General features: G+C 38.3%; 1 protein-coding gene across 1 annotated transcript; it reads left to right on the forward strand.

Annotated features, from left to right (window-relative positions):
• Positions 1 to 769: 769 nt before the first annotated feature.
• LOC128235401 (guanine nucleotide-binding protein G(s) subunit alpha-like) lies at positions 770 to 26,540 on the forward strand. Its single transcript, XM_052950219.1, has 9 exons — positions 770 to 1,298; positions 4,981 to 5,053; positions 7,757 to 7,928; positions 8,170 to 8,267; positions 12,678 to 12,818; positions 15,485 to 15,664; positions 24,686 to 24,828; positions 25,490 to 25,632; positions 25,937 to 26,540. The coding sequence occupies exons 1-9, from the start codon at positions 1,127 to 1,129 to the stop codon at positions 26,120 to 26,122; spliced, it is 1,308 nt and encodes a 435-aa protein (XP_052806179.1). The 5' UTR covers positions 770 to 1,126; the 3' UTR covers positions 26,123 to 26,540.

The raw sequence follows: 26,540 nt of genomic DNA on the forward strand, positions 1-26,540 counted from the left end.
CGTTTGAAGGTTTCAAATTCTGCAACAGAGCGTATTTGTTTTGTAGATTTGTAGGCATAATCGTTTTCATCCTCATGAAAATGATCATGGTCAGTTTTATTACTCCAAGGTGAAATTGATGTCTTTAATTGATGTTCTATTTCTTTCAAGCATTGTATATATTACCTTCTTTATTTAACAAACACAAAGAAACAGATGCCTGAAGGTTCTTTTCTGTCACCGTTGATTTATTTCTGAACAAGAGATCTCTTTATTCCGAATGTGTCGAAATTCTACCTACTTTGCCATGTTCTCGTGAATTTCGCCACGTTCCCGAGAAATCCGCCAACTTTTTCTATAACTTTGTTGTTTCCATAGAATCAGAATATACGTGTGCAGAACAAAATTAATTGGTTAATAATATTCCGTACTTGACATTTTAGGTTTATGAAATGTTTACCAGACTTATGTACATTTCATTGGATTAATAATAATACAGGATTATTTATTTCTTAAGGTAAAACAGTCAAAATAATCATTAGATAATTTCAGGGAACGCTATATGAGTAATGATGATGATGATGATGATGATGATGATGATGATGATGATGATGATGATGATGATGATGATGATGATTGTCAAAGTATTGTCATTTACAATTAAGATATATTTTTTTCCAGAAAATCTGATGCCTTCGGTTGATGGAGTAGAAAGAAGAAAGCAATAGCAAGTATGTAATACAGTTGTTACTACTATCGGCAACATTTGTATGATGAGTATGTCATGAACTTGATCTAAACTATACCTCACCTCCACCCCCTCACCCGCTACTTATTTTGGAAATTTCGGTCTTCAATTTTTGTTTTAATTCTTATCTCAGAGACAGCTGGAATGACTGGAATTAATTAGTGACACATTTCGAAAAAAGCGGCATGAACGTTAACCTGATAAACTCATACAAGTCCACCTTCCAGCTATATCAAGACTGAGAAGTTTTAAACGGTTTTTCCAAAAACTTCAAAGACATGTGTGGCAATGTGAACTTTAAACAGAGAATGCAGAAACAAAGAAAGGTTTAAGAGAACAAATAATCAAAACCACCACAAGCGGTTTTGTTCACTACCATATTTGTTGTAAAGAACACAGATGACGGAGGAAATCATGGCTTGCTATGGAGGCGGTTGTTATGGCAACGACCCTTTATACTTTGATTCACAGGAAGAGGAAAGACTAGCGCGAATGCGCAATAAACAACTCACGAAAGCCTTAAAGGAATACCGACACCAAGAATTAAAGAAACTGAAACTTCTGTTGCTAGGTAACCGAAACTATTATTTTAGCATAATTTAATTATTATATAGATGTTGATACTTGTTCGAGTTTATCAGAAATGGTTAAGGGTTTCAATCAAAAGCAATTGAATTATTTCAGAAATAACTTTGTACCAGATGAATATGTTTTTGTGTAAATAGTCAACACTACCCTATCAACAATGTCTTGCAGGTTTGTGGTAATTGCACCTATTTTAAGAAATTTAGTGCATTTTTGTAACCAGGAAATGGATTTGATCCGGTTTTTTTGTCACTTTTTTATTGAATATTTTCTTATTAGAAAAAAATATCAGCGAGCAACCTATGACACTGTTCATTGGGTAGTGTGTTACATTTTGATACATATGTTGTCAAAAGACTTTTTCGAAAAAAACTGCAAATGCTTTTTGATCCAAAATCTGATAATATCGTCTTTCGTAAAACTTCTTAATACCACAAAACATGCCACAAAGGATGTATGTTTTACTCCAGAAAAATATTGATCCCCAAAAATGAATAAGACATAAACTTTTGAAACTTTTTAATTCTTAGCCTTCCCCACCCACTTTTGCACTCTGGAAGGCCCTTATGGGCTGATACTTATGTATACATCTTACCTAAATATTGTAATAGCTGTACGCTACTTATACAATTAGCTGTACATAGTTACAATAGTAGTTTGCAAAGTATCTCTTTGTACATCTCGACGAAAATGTGTCCGTTATAAAGTGTTTGCCTGTCATTGCCCATGTGATGACGTACTACACTCACCCTAATTTTAATATATACACGTACAAGTAGTGTGCTTCTTGAATATACATTGTCTTTATCACGCTCGCAAAATTTCAAGATGTTCCAAACCGTTATGTGTTTTACGCCTAACGTCAAACCAAGATTCAATATTTCAAGATTTATTTAGATCATGAGTTATTACAACCATGTGATCAGAACAATAACACCTTAACAGACAATTAATTATACATATATATAAACACAGTAGGCATATTTTTCATACAATTTCCTATAATATGAAATACTAAGACAAATAAGTCGTATTGTTTTAAAGGAGAATGACTATTTGACATTAGATAAAAGGGTCTTACAAAATATAGCCAATTTAATAAGTTTTTTTTTTGCATTTACTGTTCATTAATTGATCTAACTTAATACAATTAGAGTTACGACAAAAGTACAATTTAATAGTTTTCTTTCTATCATCTGAAAATGTTGACATTCAAACAAGTAATGAAATTCATCATCTAAACGATTACTACTACACAATTGACATGTTCAACGAAATCTCTCAACATTTTGACCACGACCTAGTTCAGGAAATTTGTGATTCATAATTCTAAATTTAAGCAAATACAATGAAAGATTCTTCGGTAGTATATCAATATAGCTTTCAAAAACTCTTTTTTTGTGTGTAGATTATACATTACCGCAATACGCTTAACTGGGTTTCGATTACGAAACTAAACGTGTAAATGTCAACTTATCACTGAAATGTTACGTCGTTAAGTTACATGTTTAGTTTCGTAATCGAAATCCAGTTAAGCGTACATTCGGAGCTCCTCGGCCATTTTTATCGAAAACAACCTAGGATGTATACTCTAAAAGTGGTTCTTTTAAAACCGCTGCAAGTAGATCGCGTAGTAATTTTATTTAGCAGTTAAATTTATGACTTAACTCTTGGGAATCTTAATTATGTTTGCAATAGTACACTTCAATGGCAATTAATTTAAACTTAGATCAATAAATACAACTCTAAAACACTACATTTAATTAATGATATAATTCAAAAGTTTACGAACAACTTCAACTGATCTATCAGCATACATCCGAGGTAAATCAAAGCGCGAATGCGCTTAAAGACTATCTGCGGGCAAATATTTTTTATGTGAGAGTTGCACATTTTATTTGAACAATGGGAATGGGTGAAGGGCACATAGATAAAAGTGAAAGGTCAAGAGGGTCAAGAGCACTTGTGCCCAGATTGGGCGAGGAAACAAAAATACTGATATCTATTTTATGGCGTCTAGTGTCTTTTTGTTTATGTAAAAGTCACTTCAATCGTCGTAATCCCCCATCCCCATGTATTTTAAGTTATAATGCATGCCCCTTTCAATCGATTTGTTTAAGGAAAATGATTTGATTTTACGAACAACTTTAGCAATAATTCCTTTCAAAATGCAGAGCTTATCAGATGGTCATTTTCCCGCGGTGAGGACAAACATGTGGTCAGTTAATGTATATAGAAACTATTTTTAGAATATCGGTCAGTTAATGTAGTTGAAACTATTTTTAGATTATCGGAAATTGTCTGTTTTAAGAATGAGAATATGATTGTGCCTATTCAAGTTTTATTGATAAATAAATGTTTTTAATGTTTATGTAAGTATCTGTGTAGAAATAGTACTAGTGCTGTTATGAATACTTCGCACTCTTTGGATGTTTTACAGGTTTAATCCGAACTACTTTGCTTCACCAAACGTATGCATAACGCACTGTCGTATCAGGGTCGGCATGTGTGCTAATATAAATTGAAAGCCTAATGTCTAAAACTATGCCAAGAATACACCGAAACGAAGCTTTTATGCAAAAAATAAAAACATCTTCTTAGAAATATAAACGCCTAAAAATCATAGAATGAATAGTATTGTGTTATTGTATAGCAGGCAAACCAAAGTATTTGAAGCATTAGCAACGCGAAACCTGAGATACAACTATTTTGACATTCAGATAATCATTTTTGTTTCTTATCTCATAAAAGTAATATAAAAAATACACCATTACAAATACGCGTGCTTCAAGGTTATAATAACAAACCCTGCAGGCGATGGGACACTTGCGGTCGGTAATAATTTCTGGAACATCTTGGGCTTAACTCAGAGTGAATATCATTATGTTACCTTCCTATCAGAGCCTCCATTATTTTGACCCACATTAATCTGATAAATATAGCGATCTTAAAATAGTTATATTCTGCTAAAAATAAAACGCCGGGATACAGAAATACAGCGCGGAAATAGCCGAACAAGCATGAACTCATACTCGGAACGCAATACAACTAATCTATTTTTATGGTTTCGACGTCATTCTGCTAAACATAGAGCGCATACGGACACAAAATGGGTTAAAACGACATGAAAAGAAGTAGTTCTTTGGAGTTTGCGGTCTTAAGACTACCTGCGCGCATGCGCAGATAGTCTTAAAATGGCAGAGGAGTGCCGAATGGTTAAGCGTATTGCGGTTTGGCGTTAGGCGTTAGACATATAGCGGTTTGGAACATCTTGAAATTTGCGAGCCTGATACAGACAATGTCTATTCAAAAAGCATGGGAAACGAAATGTAAATAAGGATATAACACTTTATAAAAGCGAATTAAACAATGCATGAATAGGATTTATTGTAAGAGACTATTAATCAAGCAAACAAATGTTAACAAATTGCAAATTTTATTTTTCGAACCGAATACCGCTCCATAGTTTTCATCCTCTCTTTGGCTGTCGACTGCATTGCAAAGGACTTTTACACTGGTCAAAATAAGCGTGCGTGATAAACATGCGAAACTGTTTCATTAAACTTGAAATATATCAAGAATTCTAACGTTAAGTATAAACTTAATATAGCAGTATAGTGAACGGCGTGCATATAGGTTGATGATGGGGGCAAGTACTTGTATTGTAGGGACGGGGGAATCAGGGAAGAGCACAATCACCAAACAGATGAGAATTATTCACATAAACGGCTTCGATACCAGGTAAAACACATATTTATATTCCTATCACGAGGGTTGTGAGAGTGGGAACTTTTTGTACAATAGTGCTACGGACAGCGCTCAGTGATTAGCGTGCGTATAAGTGCATATCGTGTAATTTATATGCACGCTAGTTTTTCCGTGGCTTAGCCCCGCCTACTTGGTTATGCACCAGTTAATTATAACCACGGCCCCCAGGTCCGAGGGTATACCGGGGATAGCCGGGAAAATGCGTGTTTTTACCCGCAGTGCCGGGTGAATGCGGTGGTTTTGTCTTCGCGCCAAAAAAAGCGGGGAATGGGCTTTAATAATAATAATAATAATAATAATAATAATAATAACAACAACTTTATTTAACGAAGGTTACATACTAAGTGTACAAACATTACGGACATACTACTTATTTCCAGCATGGCCTTCACACAAAAAGTATTACAAAAACACATACACCAAGTTACATATTAAGCAAAAAAACAACAACATACAATCACACTATCACTATCATACATTTCTTCGACAAACACAACTCAGTTTAATATGATGATTATAAATTACAATAATTTCATACTGTAAATAATGTAGATATATTCAGTAAAACCACATTCAATCAATATATTTTCAACATTTACATATTTGGAAGTATCCATTATAAGTTGTTGCAAGAATGTCATATGCGTACATTAACACAATTCATGTAAACAATGAACTGTTTATCATTATGTGAATTAAATAAAGTGTCAAGATTTTTTTTCATGTGATAAAATTAGTCTGCCAATAAGTAGCCTAGGGACGTGGTTATAATTGACTGGTGCATTACCGTTCGAATATGGGAGTTCATGTATAGACAAAATCTCTCCAGTATGGTACAACACACTTCTAATATTGAATCATGAAATAGTTTTGACACACTAGCGGAACTATAGAATGTCTTGTTAGAAACGGACCAAACTTTTCCTACTTTTCTTCATTTTTACCTCGACTATTCGAAGAATAAGGATGGCTATACTACTCGCCTCAGCGTCTACGTCGGCGTCGGCGTCGGTTTAAGTTTTAGGGCAAGTTGGGATTTTCACTTCTAAGTCCAATACCCTTTATTTAGTTGACTTAATACTTCACCATAACACAATGTGGTAACATAACTCCATATTATTAAGTTATGGCCCCTGATTGACTTAGGTTAAAGTTTTAGGGCAGGTTGAAGTTTTAGGGCAAGTTGGGATTTTCACTTATAAGTCCAATACCATTCATTCAATTGACTTAATACTTTACACTGTTGTTCAGGGCTATCACATAATGAGGTTAGATAACTCCATATTATATTATATACAAATTATGGACCCTTATTGACTATGGAACTTAGGTTAAAGTTTTAGGACAGGTTGGGATATTTATTGATAACTTTTATACCCTTCATTCAATTGACTTAATACTTCATACAATTGTTCAGGACCATCACACAATGAGGTTACATAACTCCATATTATCCTTTATACAAGTTGGCCCCTGATTGACTTAGGTTAAAGTTTTAGGGCAGGTTGGGATTTTATGAAAAATAACCTTCTATACCATTCATTCAGTGCACTTAATTATTGACGATCATCTAACAACAAGGAATATAACTCCGTTTTAGCCCTAAATACAAATTATTGCCCTTGATTGTTTTGTTTTTGTTTTTAATTTTTCTTTTAATTTCTTTTGAAAGGCACATTTTGATATTCCTAACCACATTTTCATAAAGGAATATCAAGTAATTTGAATGACTTGCGTCATTGTTCGGGCGGGCTGGTGTTAGGGCAACGTCAAAGTCGCCTTACGTATCGAATAATTTTAGCTAGGTTTGACATAAAGAGATCAAACTTATATGCAAAGAGTTTATGGAGACTTTTTATGGGAATGCGTTTGAGGCCCCTATGATCAAGGTCAAGGTTACTATTAATAGAAAAAGGGTTGGTATTGAATAACTTAAGTAAGGGTCTTCATATTGGTACCAAATTTGGTATATATGAAGAGTTTATAGAGACCTTTCCTGAGATGGTGTTTTGAGCCCCGAGAGTTATGTCAAGGTCAAAATAGAAATATGGTTAGTACTGAATAACTAAAGAAAGGGTTGACATAGTGTGACCAAACTTGTTATATAGGACAAGTTTATGAAGAGCTTTCATGGATTGCCTTTTGGCCACCTAGGGTCAAGATCCCTGTTACTAAAAATAGATTACTGTTTCAGTTATGGTTGACATACTGTGACCAAACTTGATATGTAGGAAGAGTTTATGGAGGTCTTCCATGGGATTGTGTGTGGGGCCCTTAGGATCAAGGCCACTGTAACAAAAAATAGAAGAAACAGTTGAAACTGAATCTCTTCTGCCAATCATTAAACACCTGGTTTTATCACATTCTTGTGATTCTTGTTCACTTTTCAATTTGATTGTTTTATTGCTTGTGACAGGCACATATTACATCGTTATTGTATTCACTTTTAAGTCAAAGCGGCATAGTCGAGCGCGGTGTCATACGACAGCTCTTGGTTGTTTTTAATACACAGTGTACGTACCATATTTAACATTTACTATTTGCGCATCTTATGAAATAACATATATAGAAGGTCTTATTTTATATTTTATATCAATATATTATCTATCAATTCTATAAGGCAAACTGTAAGATGAAGTGGGTATTATTCGGACGGTTATTTTGCATGCGCGTCAGGGAGCGACAAGGAAAGATACTGGACATCCGGCGGAACATCAAGCAGTCCATTGTGGTGATCCTGGGCGCCCTAGAACAGCTCGCCATCTCACTGGAGCACGAGAGCAACGTTAAACGCATGCACAACATCCTACAGGAGGCTAGCTCACAGGGGGACGCTGCACTCACAGATGTACGGAACCGGCAAACCAGCCATTCATTACCATGTTTTCATTATTAATTGTCATCTCTAGTAAACAACTATCGGAAAGTGTTTAGAGTAAAGTCCATAGGTAATTATTGCTGATTTATCATTTACATAATGTTTTCTATTTAAGAACGTTTGGGGGACTATGGTCAATGGGTAATATTCACTGCAACATTTCAAAACAGACGAACTCGCTATATATAACACACGTTTTTGTTTTACCAAGGAACTTCTGGCCGACATCGAGGTGCTTTGGCGGGACGCGGGTGTCCAAGAATGCTATTCACGGTCGTATGAGTACCAGCTCATAGATTCAGCAAAATAGTAAGTAAATTCGCCGTCATTTTATTGTACCAAACTCAAAATTAAGGTTGTGATAATAACGACATATCCATAAAGGATGGACTAAATGGCACTAGAGCTAAATTACCTGCTTGTCTACATCACACATCCCAAATGCCACACATCGGTCTTCTTTTGACTACAGATGCTAAGATATTTTCCAATCTATAAAAGGTCAGAACAAGGTCAAGGTTGGTTGCCTTGTCAACAATCAAGCACACGGGCCATACGCTTCGGACACATTATAACGACATATTTCATAACTGGCTCTGTTATAAGCTCAAATGTTTAGTATAATACTAAAGCAAATAAATTCCTGTTCATTTTTAACAGCTTGGGAATACGATTTTGCAAGAAAAAATAGGTTTGTCTTGTTATTTTTTATTGTTTTACATCTTAAAAGTTCTCGAAATGGCAAAAAGGGTCGTTGCGCTGTGAAAGGTGTATGCCAAAATGACTGAACCTTCTACATTGTATATCGTTTCACATTTTATATTTTTCATTGAATGTGAAACGCCTAAACTGCCTGATACATTCAATTTTCATTAAATACACATAGACTTAAACTTCTGTAAACTTATGTAGGCTATTTGTGTTATTTCATGAAGCTACAACATCATTACATAAAGATAAAACATCATTACATAAAGAAAGACTTTATTATATAGAGCTAAGACTTCATTATATAGAGCTAAGACTCCATTATATAGAGCTAAGACTCCATTATACAAAGGAACAATATTAGTACATAGAGTTACACAGTAATTGTTCATCTAAATCATAAGAGAAAAAGGTGATTTTCCCTTTGACTTCGAGAAAAAAACATTCGCCGTTCGGTACTTGTGTTTCAACAGGAAATGACATCATGAAAATATTATAAATAATGTACATATGATGATATTAACAAAGTATGCATTCTCTTTGTAAATAGAATGCAAACGATTTGAAATATTTTGTTTTAAATTATTTCGGGAACTACATTTCTTATATGCATTTACCGCGGGAAATGGCAGGTATGTATGTTTTGCTTTTTTTTAAAAGGCAAAAATGTTATATCAAAATTAAACATCGTAATATGTATCTGTTTGCTTACAGGCTGTGAAACTTGTCCTACTTAATGCCAATGTTCCATAAAATAAATTAATTATAAACTATAGAGAGTTTTCTCAACGACATCAATTTAGTTTATTTTCATTATTTTGTTATGCTTAGTAGGCTAGTTCTTAAACAATGAAACTAAAAATGAAATCTTATTGCATAATTGTTATTGTTTCATTAAACATGTAGGCAAAAATATATATATGTGTATCCTCAGCCGAAAGGCGAAGGAGATGCAGTATCATTGTTCGGAGCATAACTAGAAAGGTCTTTCAGGTATTGACTTTAAACTTCATATACAGTTACATCTCATTTAGGAGAAATGAAGTGCACAAGAACCATAACTATGGTGCAGTATTCTTGAGTTATTGCCCTTTGTTAATATTCGTAATTATTTTTGTCAAAAGCATTGTAACGCCACATAGCAGCATCGACGCATAAACGTGTTTTTTTCGTTTATGCGGTGGTTTTCAACGAATAAACAGGGCGACCACGTTTATGCGGCGACGCTCAACGCATAAAGCAGAAATTGCTTATATGGGGCGCAACTGTGCCATTTTGCCACATAAAGAGGATTAACTAAACCATTTATTATAAAGCTAAAAAAGAGTTCTAATAGTTTAACAAAAACGATGGTGATGACGTTGATGATGATGATGATGATGATGGTTGTGGGGATGATGATGATTCTGGTGGTTGTATTGTGGTGATGATGATGGTGGTTGTTGTGATGATGTCGTTGATTATGAATATGATTAAGATTAGGGCGTAGCATATAACTGTCATTTTGAAGAAAATACGGGAAAGATATGCAGGCAAATTGATCAATTTTGAGGTTACATTTTAAAGTTGATTTTTCTTGAAACGTTTGGAATGACGTTAAAAGTGCGCATTGTCAAGGGTACATGCCCGTCAGTCTGACAAAAGGCGAGGATATATGTTACGTCATACGACAATTCAATTTTTTGATTATCCCAAATGACGGTGTTGTGCGTTGTTGTAACATATATTCCCGCCTTTCGGGCCAAACGTCATTTCAAACATTTTCGCAAAAAGATCAATTGGTTTGGTTCACATTTAAACTGATCTTACTATATCTTTGTCAGAATATACGTCTCAAAAAGTAAAGTTCAAAGCTGGGTTAAGTGGACACATAAAACTAAGTCCGATCTTGATGAAACTTTATCAACCACTATTGTACTAGTATGTGTTTTTTATGCGGCGAATGTGTGCCTTTTTGTCACATAAGAAAGTCTTATTTATGCGTTGAAAATCACCGCATAAACTTCGTCGATTTCGTTTATTCGGCGATGCTGTTATGCGGTGTTACAGAGCATAACTCGAAGTATTTTTATGTACTAAAACTTCATATACATATTTATATCTCATTTAGGAAGTAAAGTGCATAAGAACAATAACTTAATGATAACTGTGCAGTATTTTGAGTTATTGTTCATTGTTTAATTGTAATCCTTTGTCGTAAGAAGCTTATACTGTTCTTTATTTGGGGAAATGGCAGTCTGTGACTGCTCTTGTTGCTATCTATGCTTATTCGTATGCATCATATGTTATTTCTAAACTAATTGTTAGGGTTAGGGTTAGGTAGTTGAGATATCTACGGTAGGCATATACCAAACAACTAAACATAGTCCCCATTTAGTCTCATTCATATACACGGAGTATCTTAATACATGTCAATAAACATGAGTGCACTTATATACAGCGTTTTGGCTCAGACTCCACGCTTTGTCTCTAGCTTCCTTGGCTGTTGGCTCAAGCTTAATCCAGAAAAAGTAGCATAAACATGCTAAGTCCGGTAAACAGGCGGTCATAGTCATTCCCGGCAAAATAAAGCACTCGGTTTTATCTTAAATGTAAGCTTCTTTAGATAAATTCAGCTGAAATTTGACTAAAATATTCCAGTATCGTTTGTAAACATGCATGTGTTTGATTGGAGAATTGTTCTTATTACTCGATAAACATTGTGTTTACAGAATAACCGAAATTGTGAAGATTAAACATTTATGTGGCACTGCATTTCCCGATTTCTTTATAATGAATTCCGCTCTTTTACTCTAGCTCGGAAGTGTCATTGGCTCTTTTTATGAAAGAGCTGGAATCTCTGTTTCGAATCAATGATACATAAAATATGGGTATAACTGCTGAAATTTCGATCTTTTATATGGATGTGTTTTCTTTTCAAATGATGTCAAATCATTCCTTTTGGATGGCATTATTTAACTGTTTCTGGTAGGAACCTGGATCTAGGTTACGTCCTTCCATGATCAATTTTAAGAGGTTAATTACACGTCGTTTCAAAAGAACTCCAGCAAAATGTTTGTTTCCGTAAAATAACCTGCACTCGGGTTGGGATACATTTGACCCAGGGAAGAAATTTAATAATGGTGACATTTTGTCTCGAATCCGTAAACAGGGGGTGTTAATTTGTATAAAAAAGGCTGCAGTATACTAGGATTGTATTTCAAACTTGACATAGGCATTAAATAGTAAGACAACTTCCTACAGATTGATTTTTAAAAAGATAGCGTTAAGCAATGCTACTGTTATACGAAATCAATTCATTTACTTTTAAATATTACAGCAAAAGCATTTCTTTCAAGACAAATGAACAAAATATGAATTAAAATGTTAATGATTGTTTTAAACTCTTTACCACTGATTACTTGTTGCTGTTATATGTCGTTGTAAAGCAACTTATCAATATTTTCTGTACTTTGTCGCATCTGTAGCCAACTCTGACAATGGTTTGAACCTATTTAATGACTTACCTTGTTGGCATTGTTAAATAACTTTTAATTCCTTCTTTTGAGTGAATTTTGATTTAGCTTTAAATCAATGTTACTTTTAAGTGAATTAATTTCATTTTAAACAAATCGTCAACAGCTTCAAATAAAAACTACAGCAAATTTACCTTTAAACTATTTAAAAGAAAATAATTTAGGTCACTGAGGAGAATAAAAACATTGGTTTCATGCCCTTCGGTGAAATATTGAGTTATGTTAGTGAAATTACAGCAGTGGATATCAGTTTGATATTTCCATCGCAAAACTCAGGAGTGAAATTATCTACTTTAAGACCTACTTAGAAATCAATTGTAGATACTTCCCCGTTGATTAGAACCGAATACCTCACTTGAATAAAGATTGTTTGAAAATAAACACAACTTACAGTCCATTAGGGGAATGACTTTGAAAGTGGAAAACATTTTGTCATAATGTGTACAACGCAATATTTGGTATGGACAGGTGGTTGATAGTTGTTTGTTATTTCTAGCTTCCTGGACAAAGTGGAGGAGATCCGGCGGCCGGACTACCTGCCCTCCGACCAGGACATCCTGCGCTGCCGCGTACTAACCACCGGCATACATCACATCGAGTTTGACGTGCACGACGCCGGACATCCCGTCTCCTTCAGGTGAACGCACGCACGCACGCACGTAAGCACGCACGCACGCACACACACACACACACACACCACTGGATTGTCGAACTATCCCCTCACAAACACTGTCCCTGGATGGCTACTAGTGATCCTGAAAGACAAGTTAACCAATTTCTTGATAATAATGTAAAAAATGAATAACTTCACAGTTGTAAAATATTACTTATTCACACATATTATTGACTACTTAGCCATTTTATCAACTGTAACCAAAACCAATTCTGATATTTTCTTTCATCTTTTACCTTAAATGAATACAACCATTTGTAATATTTATATAAACTACCTGACAGTTCAGAGAGAAGTTGCCTTAAAATCATTTTTAATTGGAAATAAAAATAAATTTTGTGACGTCAGGTTTGAAGTTGATTTTCTCGAAAACGAGGTTACCTCATTTGGACGCAAAATCTCAAAGTGCCTCTCATATTATGGCGCATACATCATTACACATATAAATGACGCCATAATTATGGCAAACATAGCATGGCACACTCACCACGGTGTAGACAGCTTGTCACATGCCACATGAAACATACATCACGGCACATATAGTATTGCACACGCAACATGTACCATACAACATCGATTGCACCCATAAGATGCCAGGCGTAACATGGAGCATACAGCCAGGTACACACAAACGCACAGAATCTCTTCTTATTTATTTCAGGAATGAATTGCTGGCTTGATGTCATTATAGTTAGTGTGTGGAGTCCGAAGGACTACACGCGTACTTTGACCAGCCCAATTGCATTCATATCCCCAATAATGACATCAAGCCCGCAATTCATTACTTATATTTACACCAATAATTCATTATTTCGTTCAAGTATTGTTAAAAAATACTTCATTTCATTTAAAAAAACTTTCAGTTATCCTTTCTTACTCATAATGTAAATAGAACGACCCGACTGTAACCGGAAACATGTTATCAAATGACGTCACAATAACGCGTGAAAAGATCAACCGCTTGAAATCACTTTTAAACGAATACGAATACGAATGTTTATTTGTAATGAAAGGCCGCCAGCCCAAAATACAGCCAGATTTGTGTTATAAATACATAATAATAACATGTTTATAAATCCATGATAATAACATATCAAATCACAAAGAAAATTACAACACTTACAATGTAATTTCAAGAGTAAAATATATGAAATTATTGAAGCGTTTAAACTATTATCATGAGATTAATATTTTACATGGCATTAACAATAGTTGATCAAACATATGTGAAAAGTGGTAAATATAATACAATGGCAAATGGGATACAAAACATATGATAGTGTATAAATCTAATGGTATATACAATAGTAATAGAACACAATTTGGATGTACAATTTTAGGAAAACAACCTGTTCATGAACTCTTCTCGTACTTTGCTGCATTCATATACAAATTTTGCTACAATGAAAATCTCTCTATCATTTTCACCAGCCATAATTCTGGTGAATAAATGTACAGTTTCTAAATGATGAAGCCAATAAGGAGGAAACATATTTCGTCTTATTGTATCATACAAAGGACATATCAAAAACATGTGGAACTCATCATCAACTGAATAAACATGCCGCATGTTTAAGCAAAATTGGCAATATTTATATTCACGGCTAATATCCATATGACGCCATTTTTCAATCATAAGTTGATGCCCAGAACAGCGAAAATTAGAGAAACATCGTTTATTAAATACATACTTGGCATATCAACAAACAAATAACGTTCGACATTTAAAAGCGTTTTAAATTCACGGTAGTAAAATGCCTTCGGCGAATTATTTGTGCTTGAAGTTTTTGTAACGCACAGTCTTTAATCCGGATTTTGAATGTTTGTAAGAACAATTTTGTATTACCATTGTCATTTGCCAGCCATGCATTTCCAAACCCATTTTCAAACAACAGTCTTTTAACGTGAAATTGAAACACATATGACAAAAATTCATTCAACATATCATAAATTAACACTTGATGTTGATTTATATTTTACGGAACCTGCTGACACAATACAAACAATAACAGGATCAACAATTTCCATGTATATTGTTATGCGATGAATTGCGATCCGAACATATCCAAAGATGTTGCGTTCATCGGACGATAACCGCAATTGCCGAAAGGCAGTTCATTTAAGAAATGGAAGTTTATTTATAGTTATATAGTTTATTATTTCATTCAAGAATTCTTAAAAATATGCTTAATTTCATTTAAGAAAACCTTTCAGTAATCCATTCTTACCCATTTTTGTAAATAGATCGACCCGACTGTAACCGGAAACATTTTATCACAATAACGCGAGAAAAGATCAACCACTTGAAATCACTTTTAAACGCAAAATTAAAACACTTATGGGTACAATGCATGTAACATATCATAAATTAACATTTCCTAAAATGTTGATTTATATTTTACGGGGCCTGCTGACACACTATAAACAATAGCAAGATAAAAAAAATCCATGTATACTGTTATGCGATGATTCGCGATCCGAACATATCCGAAGATGTTGCGTTCATCGGATGATAACCGCAATTGCCGAAGACAGTTCATTTAAGGAATGGAAGTTGAGGTGTAAATGTTGTTTGTTGTTGTTGCATTTTTATTCTAAATAAATACAGTTGTATTCGATTACATTTGCAGTGTGTTTGATGTGGGTGGGCAGCGGGGCGAGAGGCGGAAGTGGATCCAGGTATTCGACAGTGTGGTCGCCATTTTGTTCCTCGCTGACGTCAGCAGCTACGAACAAACACTTAGAGAGGACCAGACGAAAAACCGCTTCATGGAAGCACTCGAGATATTTGAACAAGTTTGGAAAAATAGGTACCGTTTAATTAAGTGATCCGCATAGCATCTTACAAGTCCATCGGACTTGGCATGAACGTACTTCCCCTTTCGTCGGACTTGGCATGCACAAGCTTCCCCTCCATCGGAATCGGCATGCACATACTTCCTACTCCATCGGAATTGGCATGCACTTACTTTCCCTTCCATCGGACCTGGAATGCACAAACTTCCCCCTACATCGGAATTGGCATGCACTTACTCCCCCCTCCATCGAAATTGGAATGCACAAGTTTACTTCCCACTCCATCGGAATTGACATGCACTTACTTCCCCTTCTATCGGACCTGAAATGCACAAATTCCCCCCTCCATCGGAATTGGCATGCACTTACTTCCTACTCCATCGGACCTGGAATGCAAAAACTCCCCCCTCTATCGGAATTGGCATCCACTTACTTCCCACTTCATCGGAATTGGCATGCACATACTTCCTACTCCATCGGAATTGGCATGCACTTTCTTCCCACTCCATCGGACTTGGTATGTACTTACTTCCCACTCCATCGGAATTGGCATGCACTTACTTCCAACACCATCGGACCTGGAATGCACAAACTCCCCCCTCCATCGGAATTGGCATGTACTTACTTCCCCCTCCATCGGAATTGGCATGTACTTACTTCCCACTCAATCGGAATTGGCATATACATACTTTCCACTTCATTGGAGTTGGCATGTACTTACTTCCCCCTCCATCGGAATTGGCATGTACTTACTTCCCACTCAATCGAAATTGGCATGCACAAGTTTACTTCCCACTCCATCGGAATTGCCATGCACAAACTTCCTCTTCCATCAGACCTGAAATGCACAAATTTCCCCCTCCATCGGAATTGCCATGACCATACTTCCGCTTCCATCGGACCTGAAATGCACAAACTCCCCCCTCTATCGGAATTGGCATGCACTTATTTCCCCCGTCATCGGAATTGCCATGCACAAAATTCCCCTTGCATCGGACCAGGAATGCACAAACTTCCCCCTCCATCGGAATTGGCATGCACTTACTTCCCACTCCATCGGAATTGGCATGAACAAACTTCCCCTTCCATCGGATCTGGAATGCACAAACTCCCTCCTCTATCGGAATTGGCATGAACTTACTTCCCCTTCCATCGGAATTGGCATGCACATACTTCCTTCTCCATCGGAATTGGCATGATCTTACTTCCCCATCCATCGGAATTGGCATGCACTTATTTCCCACTCCATCGGACCTGGAATGCACAAACTTCCCCCTCCATCGGAATTGGCATGCACCATCGGACCCACTTACTTCCCACTACATCGGAATTGGCATGTACTTACTTCCCACTTCATCAGAATTGGCATGTACTTACTTCCCACTCCATCGGAATTGGCATGCACTTACTTCCAACACCATCGGACCTGGAATGCACAAAATCCCCCCTCCATCGGAATTGGCATGTACTTACTTCCCCCTCCATCGGAATTGGCATGTACTTACTTCCCACTCAATCGGAATTGGCATATACTTACTTCCCACTTCATCGGAATTGGCATGTACTTACTTCCCACTCCATCGGGATTGGCATGTACTTAATTCCCACTTCATCGGAATTGGCATGTACTTACTTCCCTCTGCATCGGAATTGGAATGATCTTACTTCCCCTCCATCGGAATTGGCATGTACTTACTTCCCACTCCATCGGAATTGGCATGTACTTACTTCCCTCTTCATCGGAATTGGCATGTACTTACTTCCCCCCTCTATCGGAATTGGCATGTACTTACTAACCGCTCCATCGGAATTGCCATGCACAATCTTCCCCTTGCATCGGACCTGGAATTCACAAACTTCCTCCTCCATTGGAATTGGCATGCACTTACTTCCCACTCCCTCGGAATTTGCATGCACAAACTTCCCCTTCCATCGGATCTGGAATGCACAAACTCCCCCCTCTATCGGAATTGGCATGCACTTACTTCCCACTCCATCGGAATTGGCATGCACATACTTCCTACTCCATCGGAATTGGCATGTACTTACTTCCCACTCCATCGGAATTGGCATGTACTTAATTCCCACTTCATCGAAATTGGCATGTACTTACTTCCCTCTGCATCGGAATTGGAATGATCTTACTTCCCCTCCATCGGAATTGGCATGTACTTACTTCCCACTCTATCGGAATTGGCATGAACTTACTTCAACTTCCATCGGAATTGGCATGCACATACTTCCTTCTCCATCGGAATTGGCATGATCTTACTTCCCCATCCATCGGAATTGGCATGCACTTATTTCCCACTCCATCGGACCTGGAATGCACAAACTTCCCCCTCCATCGGAATTGGCATCCACCATCGGACCAACTTACTTCCCACTCCATCGGAATTGGCATGTACTTACTTCCCACTTCATCGGAATTGGCATGTACTTACTTCCCACTCCATCGGAATTGGCATGCACTTACTTCCAACACCATCGGACCTGGAATGCACAAACTCCCCCCTCCATCGGAATTGGCATGTACTTACTTCCCCCTCCATCGGAATTGGCATGTACTTACTTCCCACTCAATCGGAATTGGCATATACTTACTTCCCACTTCATCGGAATTGGCATGTACTTACTTCCCACTCCATCGGAATTGGCATGTACTTAATTACCACTTCATCGGAATTGGCATGTACTTACTTCCCTCTGCATCGGAATTGGAATGATCTTACTTCCCCTCCATCGGAATTGGCATGTACTTACTTCCCACTCCATCGGAATTGGCATGTACTTACTTCCCTCTTCATCGGAATTGGCATGTACTTACTTCCCCCCTCTATCGGAATTGGCATGTACTTACTAACCGCTCCATCGGAATTGCCATGCACAATCTTCCCCTTGCATCGGACCTGGAATTCACAAACTTTCTCCTCCATTGGAATTGGCATGCACTTACTTCCCACTCCATCGGAATTTGCATGCACAAACTTCCCCTTCCATCGGATCTGGAATGCACAAACTCCCTCCTCTATCGGAATTGGCATGCACTTACTTCCCACTCCATCGGAATTGGCATGCACATACTTCCTACTCCATCGGAATTGGCATGTACTTACTTCCCACTCCATCGGAATTGGCATGTACTTACTTCCCACTTCATCGAAATTGGCATGTACTTACTTCCCCCCTCTATCGGAATTGGCATGCACTTACTTCCCACTCCATCGGAATTGGCATGCACTTACTTCCCACTCCATCGGAATTGGCATGCACATACTTCCTACTCCATCGAAATTGGCATGTACTTACTTCCCACTCCATCGGAATTGGCATGTACTTACTTCCCACTTCATCGGAATTGGCATGTACACACTTCCTACTCCATCGGAATTGGCATGCACATACTTCCTACTCCATCGGAATTGGCATGTACTTACTTCCCACTCCATCGGAATTGGCATGTACTTACTTCCACCCTTTATCGGAATTGGCATGTACTTACTTCCCCACTCCATCGGAATTGGCATGCACTTACTTCCCACTCCATCGGAATTGGCATGCACATACTTCCTACTCCATCGGAATTGGCATGTACTTACTTCCCACTCCATCGGAATTGGCATGTTGTTACTTCCCACTTCATCGGAATTGGCATGTACATACTTCCTACTCCATCGGAATTGGCATGCACATACTTCCTACTCCATCGGAATTGGCATGTACTTACTTCCCACTCCATCGGAATTGGCATGTACTTACTTCCCTCTTCATCGGAATTGGCACGTACTTACTTCCCCCCTCTATCGGAATTGGCATGTACTTACTAACCGCTCCATCGGAATTGCCATGCACAATCTTCCCCTTGCATCGGACCTGGAATTCACAAACTTCCTCCTCCATTGGAATTGGCATGCACTTACTTCCCACTCCCTCGGAATTTGCATGCACAAACTTCCCCTTCCATCGGATCTGGAATGCACAAACTCCCCCCTCTATCGGAATTGGCATGCACTTACTTCCCACTCCATCGGAATTGGCATGCACATACTTCCTACTCCATCGGAATTGGCATGTACTTACTTCCCACTCCATCGGAATTGGCATGTACTTAATTCCAACTTCATCGAAATTGGCATGTACTTACTTCCCTCTGCATCGGAATTGGAATGATCTTACTTCCCCTCCATCGGAATTGGCATGTACTTACTTCCCACTCCATCGGAATTGGCATGCACATACTTCCTACTCTATCGGAATTGGCATGCACATACTTCCTATTCCATCAGAATTGGCATGATCTTACTCCCCCCTCCATCGGAATTGGCATGCACTTATTTCCCACTCCATCGGACCTGGAATGCACAAACTTCCCCCTCCATCGGAATTGGCATACACTTTCTTCACACTCCATCGGAATTGGCATGTACTTACTTCCCACTTCATCGGAATTGGCATGCACATACTTCCTACTCCATCAGAATTGGCATGATCTTACTTCCCCCTCCATCGGAATTGGCATGCACTTATTTCCCACTCCATCGGACCTGGAATGCACAAACTTCCCCCTCCATCGGAATTGGCATGCAATTCCTTCCCACTCCATCGGAATTGGCATGTACTTAATTCCCACTTTATCGGAATTGGCATGTACTTACTTCCCTCTTCATCGGAATTGGCATGTACTTACATCCCCTCCATCGGAATTGGCATGTACTTACTTCCCACTCCATCGGAATTGGCATGTACTTACCTCCCACTTCATCGGATTTGGCATGTACTTACTTCCCACTCCATCGGAATTGGCATGTACTTAATTCCCACTTCATCGGAATTGGCATGTACTTACTTCCCCCTCTATCGGAATTGGCATGTACTTACTTCCAGCTCCATCGGAATTGCCATGCATAATCTCCCCCTTGCATCGGACCTGGAATGCACAAACTTCCCCCTCCATCGGAATTGGCATGCACTTACTTCCCACTCCATCGGAATTGGCATGCACAAACTTCCCCTTCCATCGGATCTGGAATGCACAAACTCCCCCTCTATCTGAATTGCCATGCACTTACATACTTCCTTCTCCATCGGAATGGGCATGATCTTACTTCCCCCTCCATCGGAATTGGCATGCACTTATTTCCCACTCCATCGGACCTGGAATGCACAAACTTCCCACTCCATCGGAATTGGCATGTACTTACTTCCCACTCCATCGGAATTGGCATGTACTTACTTCCCCCTCCATCTGAATTGGCATGTACTTACTTCCCACTCCATCGGAATTGGCATGTACTTACTTCCCACTCCATCGGAATTGGCATGTACTTACTTCCCCCTCCATCTGAATTGGCATGTACTTACTTCCCCCTCCATCTGAATTGGCATGTACTTACTTCCCACTCCATCGGAATTGGCATGTACTTACTTCCCACTCCATCGGAATTGGTTTGTACTTACTTCCCCATCCATCGGAATTGGCATTCACTTACTTCCCCCTCCATCGGAATTTGCATGTGACTTACTGAATTCGTTAGATGTTATCATTATTGGAGTTTACATTCATGCCTCCGCCAATGGGATCGCCGGAGTTATTAAGTGGGTTATTTATCGGTTCGCGCATGCGCTCTATCTAGTATAGAGGTATTCCCACCAACACCAAGTAAGTTACTTTTTGGACGAGGACAATTGTGTCTTAGTTCGTAGTGTTGCACCAGATATCGAACACTTCGGCCAAGTCTACAAATCACTGACGTCACTGACGTCATGTATCACTACGCTCTGCAGTTTGATTGGATGTCCGTTAGCGAATTTGAATGCTGTTATTTTAGCGAATTTGAAAACAACAAAACAAAGTAGTACCAGGACAGAGAACAATGTACGTAGAATATAAATAAATAGGTATCCCAGCCAGACATTCTGAAACTGACAGCTGCCTTTGTTGTTGTTGGATTATTCGAAGTGTTCAGTACGAAAAACATGCCAAGAAAAGTACCCAAACGAAAAGTTGCAACAAAATCATGCAGCCTATATGCAGAATATCCCCCAATCTTTCAATTGCTACCAGATTTTACCTGAACATGTGTCTAGTTGACGGAATGTTTTCAAGTTTCCGAATGTATCCAAAACAATATCTTAACACAGATCTCCTGATCACTGAATAACACTACAGTCATTAGAAGGGAGTACAGTACAATTTAACTGTATATAGTATGTGTGGTCGATATATGTCTTTTACTCAATATGTCCATATAATAACCAAGTCCCATGTGATAGTATAGTGAAGATGTTGTTAATTGATTTTGAAATGCATGTTCTTGAAATTTTTGTTAGCACGAGGCTACATTCGAAATATGATGTGTTTTTTTTATAGTTTTATCAGTAATAGTGTTTAACTAACTTCTCAAAATGAAGATAATCTCCCTGCGTCGTCGCCGCACATTTTTCCTATTGAGCTCTCAAACTTAACCGTTTATCCTGCGCCATCCCCGCTCTCACTTCATTTTCTCCTTGTGCAAGCCTGCTCTTTTTCATATTTTCCTTGCGCCATCCCCGCTTTGTCTTTTCCTATTTTCTTGCGCTATCCCAACTCTGTCTTGTCATATTCCCCTGCGCTATCTCAACATCACTTCCTATGTTCCCAGCGCCATCACCGCTTTCCCTTTTTCCCTTTCTCCCTGTGCCATCCCCACTCTCTCTGTGCCATCCCTGCTCTAACGTTTCCCGTTTTCCTTGTGCTATCCCAACTCTGTCTTATCCTATTTCCCTGCGCTATCTCAACATCATTTCCTATGTTCCCAACGCCATCAACGCTCTCATTTTTCCCTTTCTCCCTGTGCCATCCCCACTTTCTCTGCGCCATCCCTGCTCTCAATTTTCCTTGCGCTATCCCAACTCTGTCTTGTCATATTCCCCTGCGCTATCTCAACATCACTTCCTATGTTCCCAGCGCCATCACCGCTTTCCCTTTTTCCCTTTCTCCCTGTGCCATCCCCACTTTCTCTGCGCCATCCCTGCTCTAACGTTTCCCATTTTCCTTGTGCTATCCCAAATCTGTCTTGTCATATTCCCCTGCGCTATCTCAACATCACTTCCTATGTTCCCAGCGCCATCACCGCTTTCCCTTTTCCCCTTTCTCCCTGTGCCATCCCCACTTTCTCTGCGCCATCCCTGCTCTCACTTTTCCTATTCTACTTACACCATCCCAATCATTTTTCATATTTTCCTTGCCCCAGCCCCGCTTACACTTTTCGGCTTTGACTTTCTTGGCAATCGATGACTTCTTTAGCAATTGCGTGTTTTCCTAGTTTCTCCATTGACATTAACATGCGCGATATAAGGTCATCACGGCAAGTTCTCACTTTTGTAACACTCATTGGATCATCCCCGCTCTCAAGTTTGCTATTCTCCCTTCACACACCCCGATCTTACTGCCTCGTCCGCGCTATCATTATTCCTATTTTCTCTGAACCATCCCCGCTTTCACTCTTCTTATTCTCTCTTTCCTATTGCCTATTGCCTGCACCATCCCTGCTGTCACATTTCTATTCTATCCGCGCCATCCCCGCTCCGACTTTGTTAGTGTATAAACACCACGTGATAAATTACGTCATAAATGCTTCGTCTAAAAGCAATATTTTGCTTCGAATGAAAACAAAGATAACTTTACTATTTGTTCACCATTTTAAATGAAAGCGCAGTCTGCGTCACTTACAGAGCCCCGCCTTCGGTATTTTACAAAATTTTGATTGAGAGTTTAGATTCTTAAAACACTTCGACAAACATTTACACAAAACCGCCGCCTGATGGAGCACTGTCAAAACGTTATTTTGAAAACTGGTTGGTCGAAGTGTTTGAGGAAACTAACCTCCTTATCAAACTCTGGTAATAAAACGAAGGCGGCTCTCTTAAGGCGGCATAGACTGCCCTTTATTTCATTTAAAATGGTGTAGAAAAAAAAAAGTTATCTTTGTTTTAAGTCTTAATTCGAAGCACATATTGCCTTCCCATGTAGCATTTATGATATAATTTATCACGTGGTATATATACACACTGTTTGTCAATGTCTCTGTGTCATCCCCAATCGTACTGAGCCATCCCGCTCTCGTTTTTCTATTGTACTTGCGCCATCTAAATCATTTTACTATTTTCCTGCATTACGTTTAGCTCACCTTAATATTGAAAGATGAGCTATTGTTATGGGTCACTCTCCCGACATCTCAACCTTTACCACTGGTCCAATTTCAACCAAACTTCTCAGGAGTATTTAATTGTTGATCTTTACCAAATTCCTTGAAAAGGAGATTCATTGCAGAACCATGGTTGCAATGCAACCGAAAGGAAAATTCTTATATTCTCCTAAGAAACCGCTGGCCTGATTTTAAAAAGATCTTCACAGAAATATTTCCTAGGTGACCCTCTTTTTTATTCCTTCAAGCCATTTTTGTTCGTAGAAAATGTGGTTGCCATGGGGTGAGGAAAGTTTCCCACACTCAGTCATCAACTTCCGTAGCAACTACAATTTTTATTCGACACCCTGAATCTCCTTAACAACCACTTACTTCCTTAGCAACCATATTTTGTCTTAGCGCTCTCACTTTTCCTATACTTCTGTTCTTAATCAACACTCACGTCTCCCATCATCCCTGCGCAATCTTACTGCCTTGTCCAGCTCCTACTTTTGCTTCACGCTTCACCATCCCCGGCTCTTACTTCTCCCTGCCAAAGCACCATCACCGCTCTCACTTTTTAATTTTCCCCTTAACTATCCCCGTTTTCGCATTTCCAATTATCCATTTGCAATCTCCGCTCTCACTCTTATATTTTCCATGCGTCATCCCCGCTGGCACTTTCCCTATTATCCATGTAACATTCCCGATCTGACCGTTCATATTGTACATGCACAATCCCCGCTGTTCAAGTGCCATCCTCACGCTGACTTTTCCTTTTTTCCCCGAGCTATCCTTCCAAATAATTAACCCTTCCACTTTTTCTTAAATGAGTTATCACTTTTTTAAGTTTTTGGATTTTGTTTTAAGATTTCTGAAGAACGTGTCCATCCTTCTGTTCATGAATAAGATGGACGTGCTAGCGGAGAAGATCCAGCGTGGTCGGAGCATTAGCGCATTGACCGACAAATATCCGGAGGTTTTCCCCAATTATGAGAAGTTTATACCATCTAGTAAGTGATTGTTTCAAGCAGATTATATGTTTATATTTGCCTTTCTGTAAGTTATATACAAAATTGCCGTTCTGAATTTTAATGGTTTGATCTTGACTAGAAGTACGTTTAAGTCCGCGCTAGAATACACCACAATTCGTTAAGACTAACAGTCGCTCACCTTAGCTAACGTTAGCAAACTATTTTGTTTTGAACCCGTTGCATCGCAGCTCATACACTACAAGTTGAAATCCAAATTGGAAAGATTGGCGACAAACAAACACCTCTACTGATCATAGGGCAGGTTTCAACGTATACGCAGGAGCCAAACTCGAGTAGAATTAATATCCACCAAAAGATGTCTTAATAATCAAGCTCAAATAAAATATGTGTTAATTACTGAATACCAAGATGGTCGCTTCTGCAAAAGTTCGTTCTCAACGTGGCTGACCATACTATTATATTTTTTGCATGAAGTGTCGGAAAGAAAAAGGGCAACTCACAATTTTTGTGTCGGAACTGCTCAGCCATTTTTAAATCACAACAGTCCTTCGCTTACCTGTATAAATAAGTTGTGCTCTTAATAGTATACGCAAACGTTACAAGATAAATGCTATTTTTACTGTAAAGTTTGGAAACCAATTTGAAACTGCAATGATTTTTTGTGTTTTTTAATATGCAGGCTCCGAGAAGATAGAGTTTCTGGACAGTTATTACAAGCCCGAGGGGGACGGGCGTAAACGCCGTAACTCCCGAGGCTCTAAGTCTGCTGACGTCAATCCGGACCTCATAAAAACCGCCGTCTACGTGAAACACATATTCATGGTAATTATCCCGTCATCTTTATGCAGGAAACCTCATTGAGACGTATACACCAATAACTAATTAGTAAAATTGTATTTTATAGCTTGGGGGTTAAGATGAAAACAACGTTTTGATGATAATGTTCATGGCCTGAAGTTTTGTTTTTGTATGTCTGGACGAAAAAATAACCTAATGTTAATAAGAAATGTGATGGTTTTGTAGAAGAACACTTAACAGCTTTGTTGCATGTGGAATGCAGTGTGACATGTGTTTCAAAATTATACCTTTACACGCAAACAGTTAAAGGTTTTCATTTGCATTTCAGAAAATCGTTAAGGGAGAAGTTGTTTTAAATCCAACCGTGCAAAAGATTAGCAAAGACTGGCACCAAAACCACAGTTGTGAATACTTCTACACATGCGCAGTGGACACGAACAATATACAACGTGTACTAGATGGGTGCAGGACGCTCATCATCAGAAAACATCTTGAACGATTTGGCATTATCTAAAAGACTTCACGTAGAAAAGTGTCCATCTTATATATACATGTCTAGATGTGTACAGAGTCTACCATGCTGTAAGTCCAAATACTCGACGGAGGAAAATGACAATGCTTCTTTGAGAGTAATTTATTAGCTGATTAGAAGATTTAAACAAAGATTCCAGTATTTTGTCAACTGTAAGATTGGTAAATATCGGTTAATTCATGGACACTTTTTAGACAATGCTTACTTGAAAATGTCTTTAAATTCTCTTGACATGGAACGAGAAAATGGAATGTAGACAAAATAATAGTGCAGTTGTGTAGAACAGAAATCTGACTGTATCGACATTCATAAGCGAAGGGAAAGTGTTGTCGTAGAATGGCAATTGTATGGAATCCCCCATTTTGGAATATTATAGTTTTGTTAATAGTGCGCCTTTCAA

This window comes from Mya arenaria, chromosome 5 (assembly GCF_026914265.1).
Source record: "Mya arenaria isolate MELC-2E11 chromosome 5, ASM2691426v1".
NCBI lineage: Eukaryota > Metazoa > Mollusca > Bivalvia > Myida > Myidae > Mya > Mya arenaria.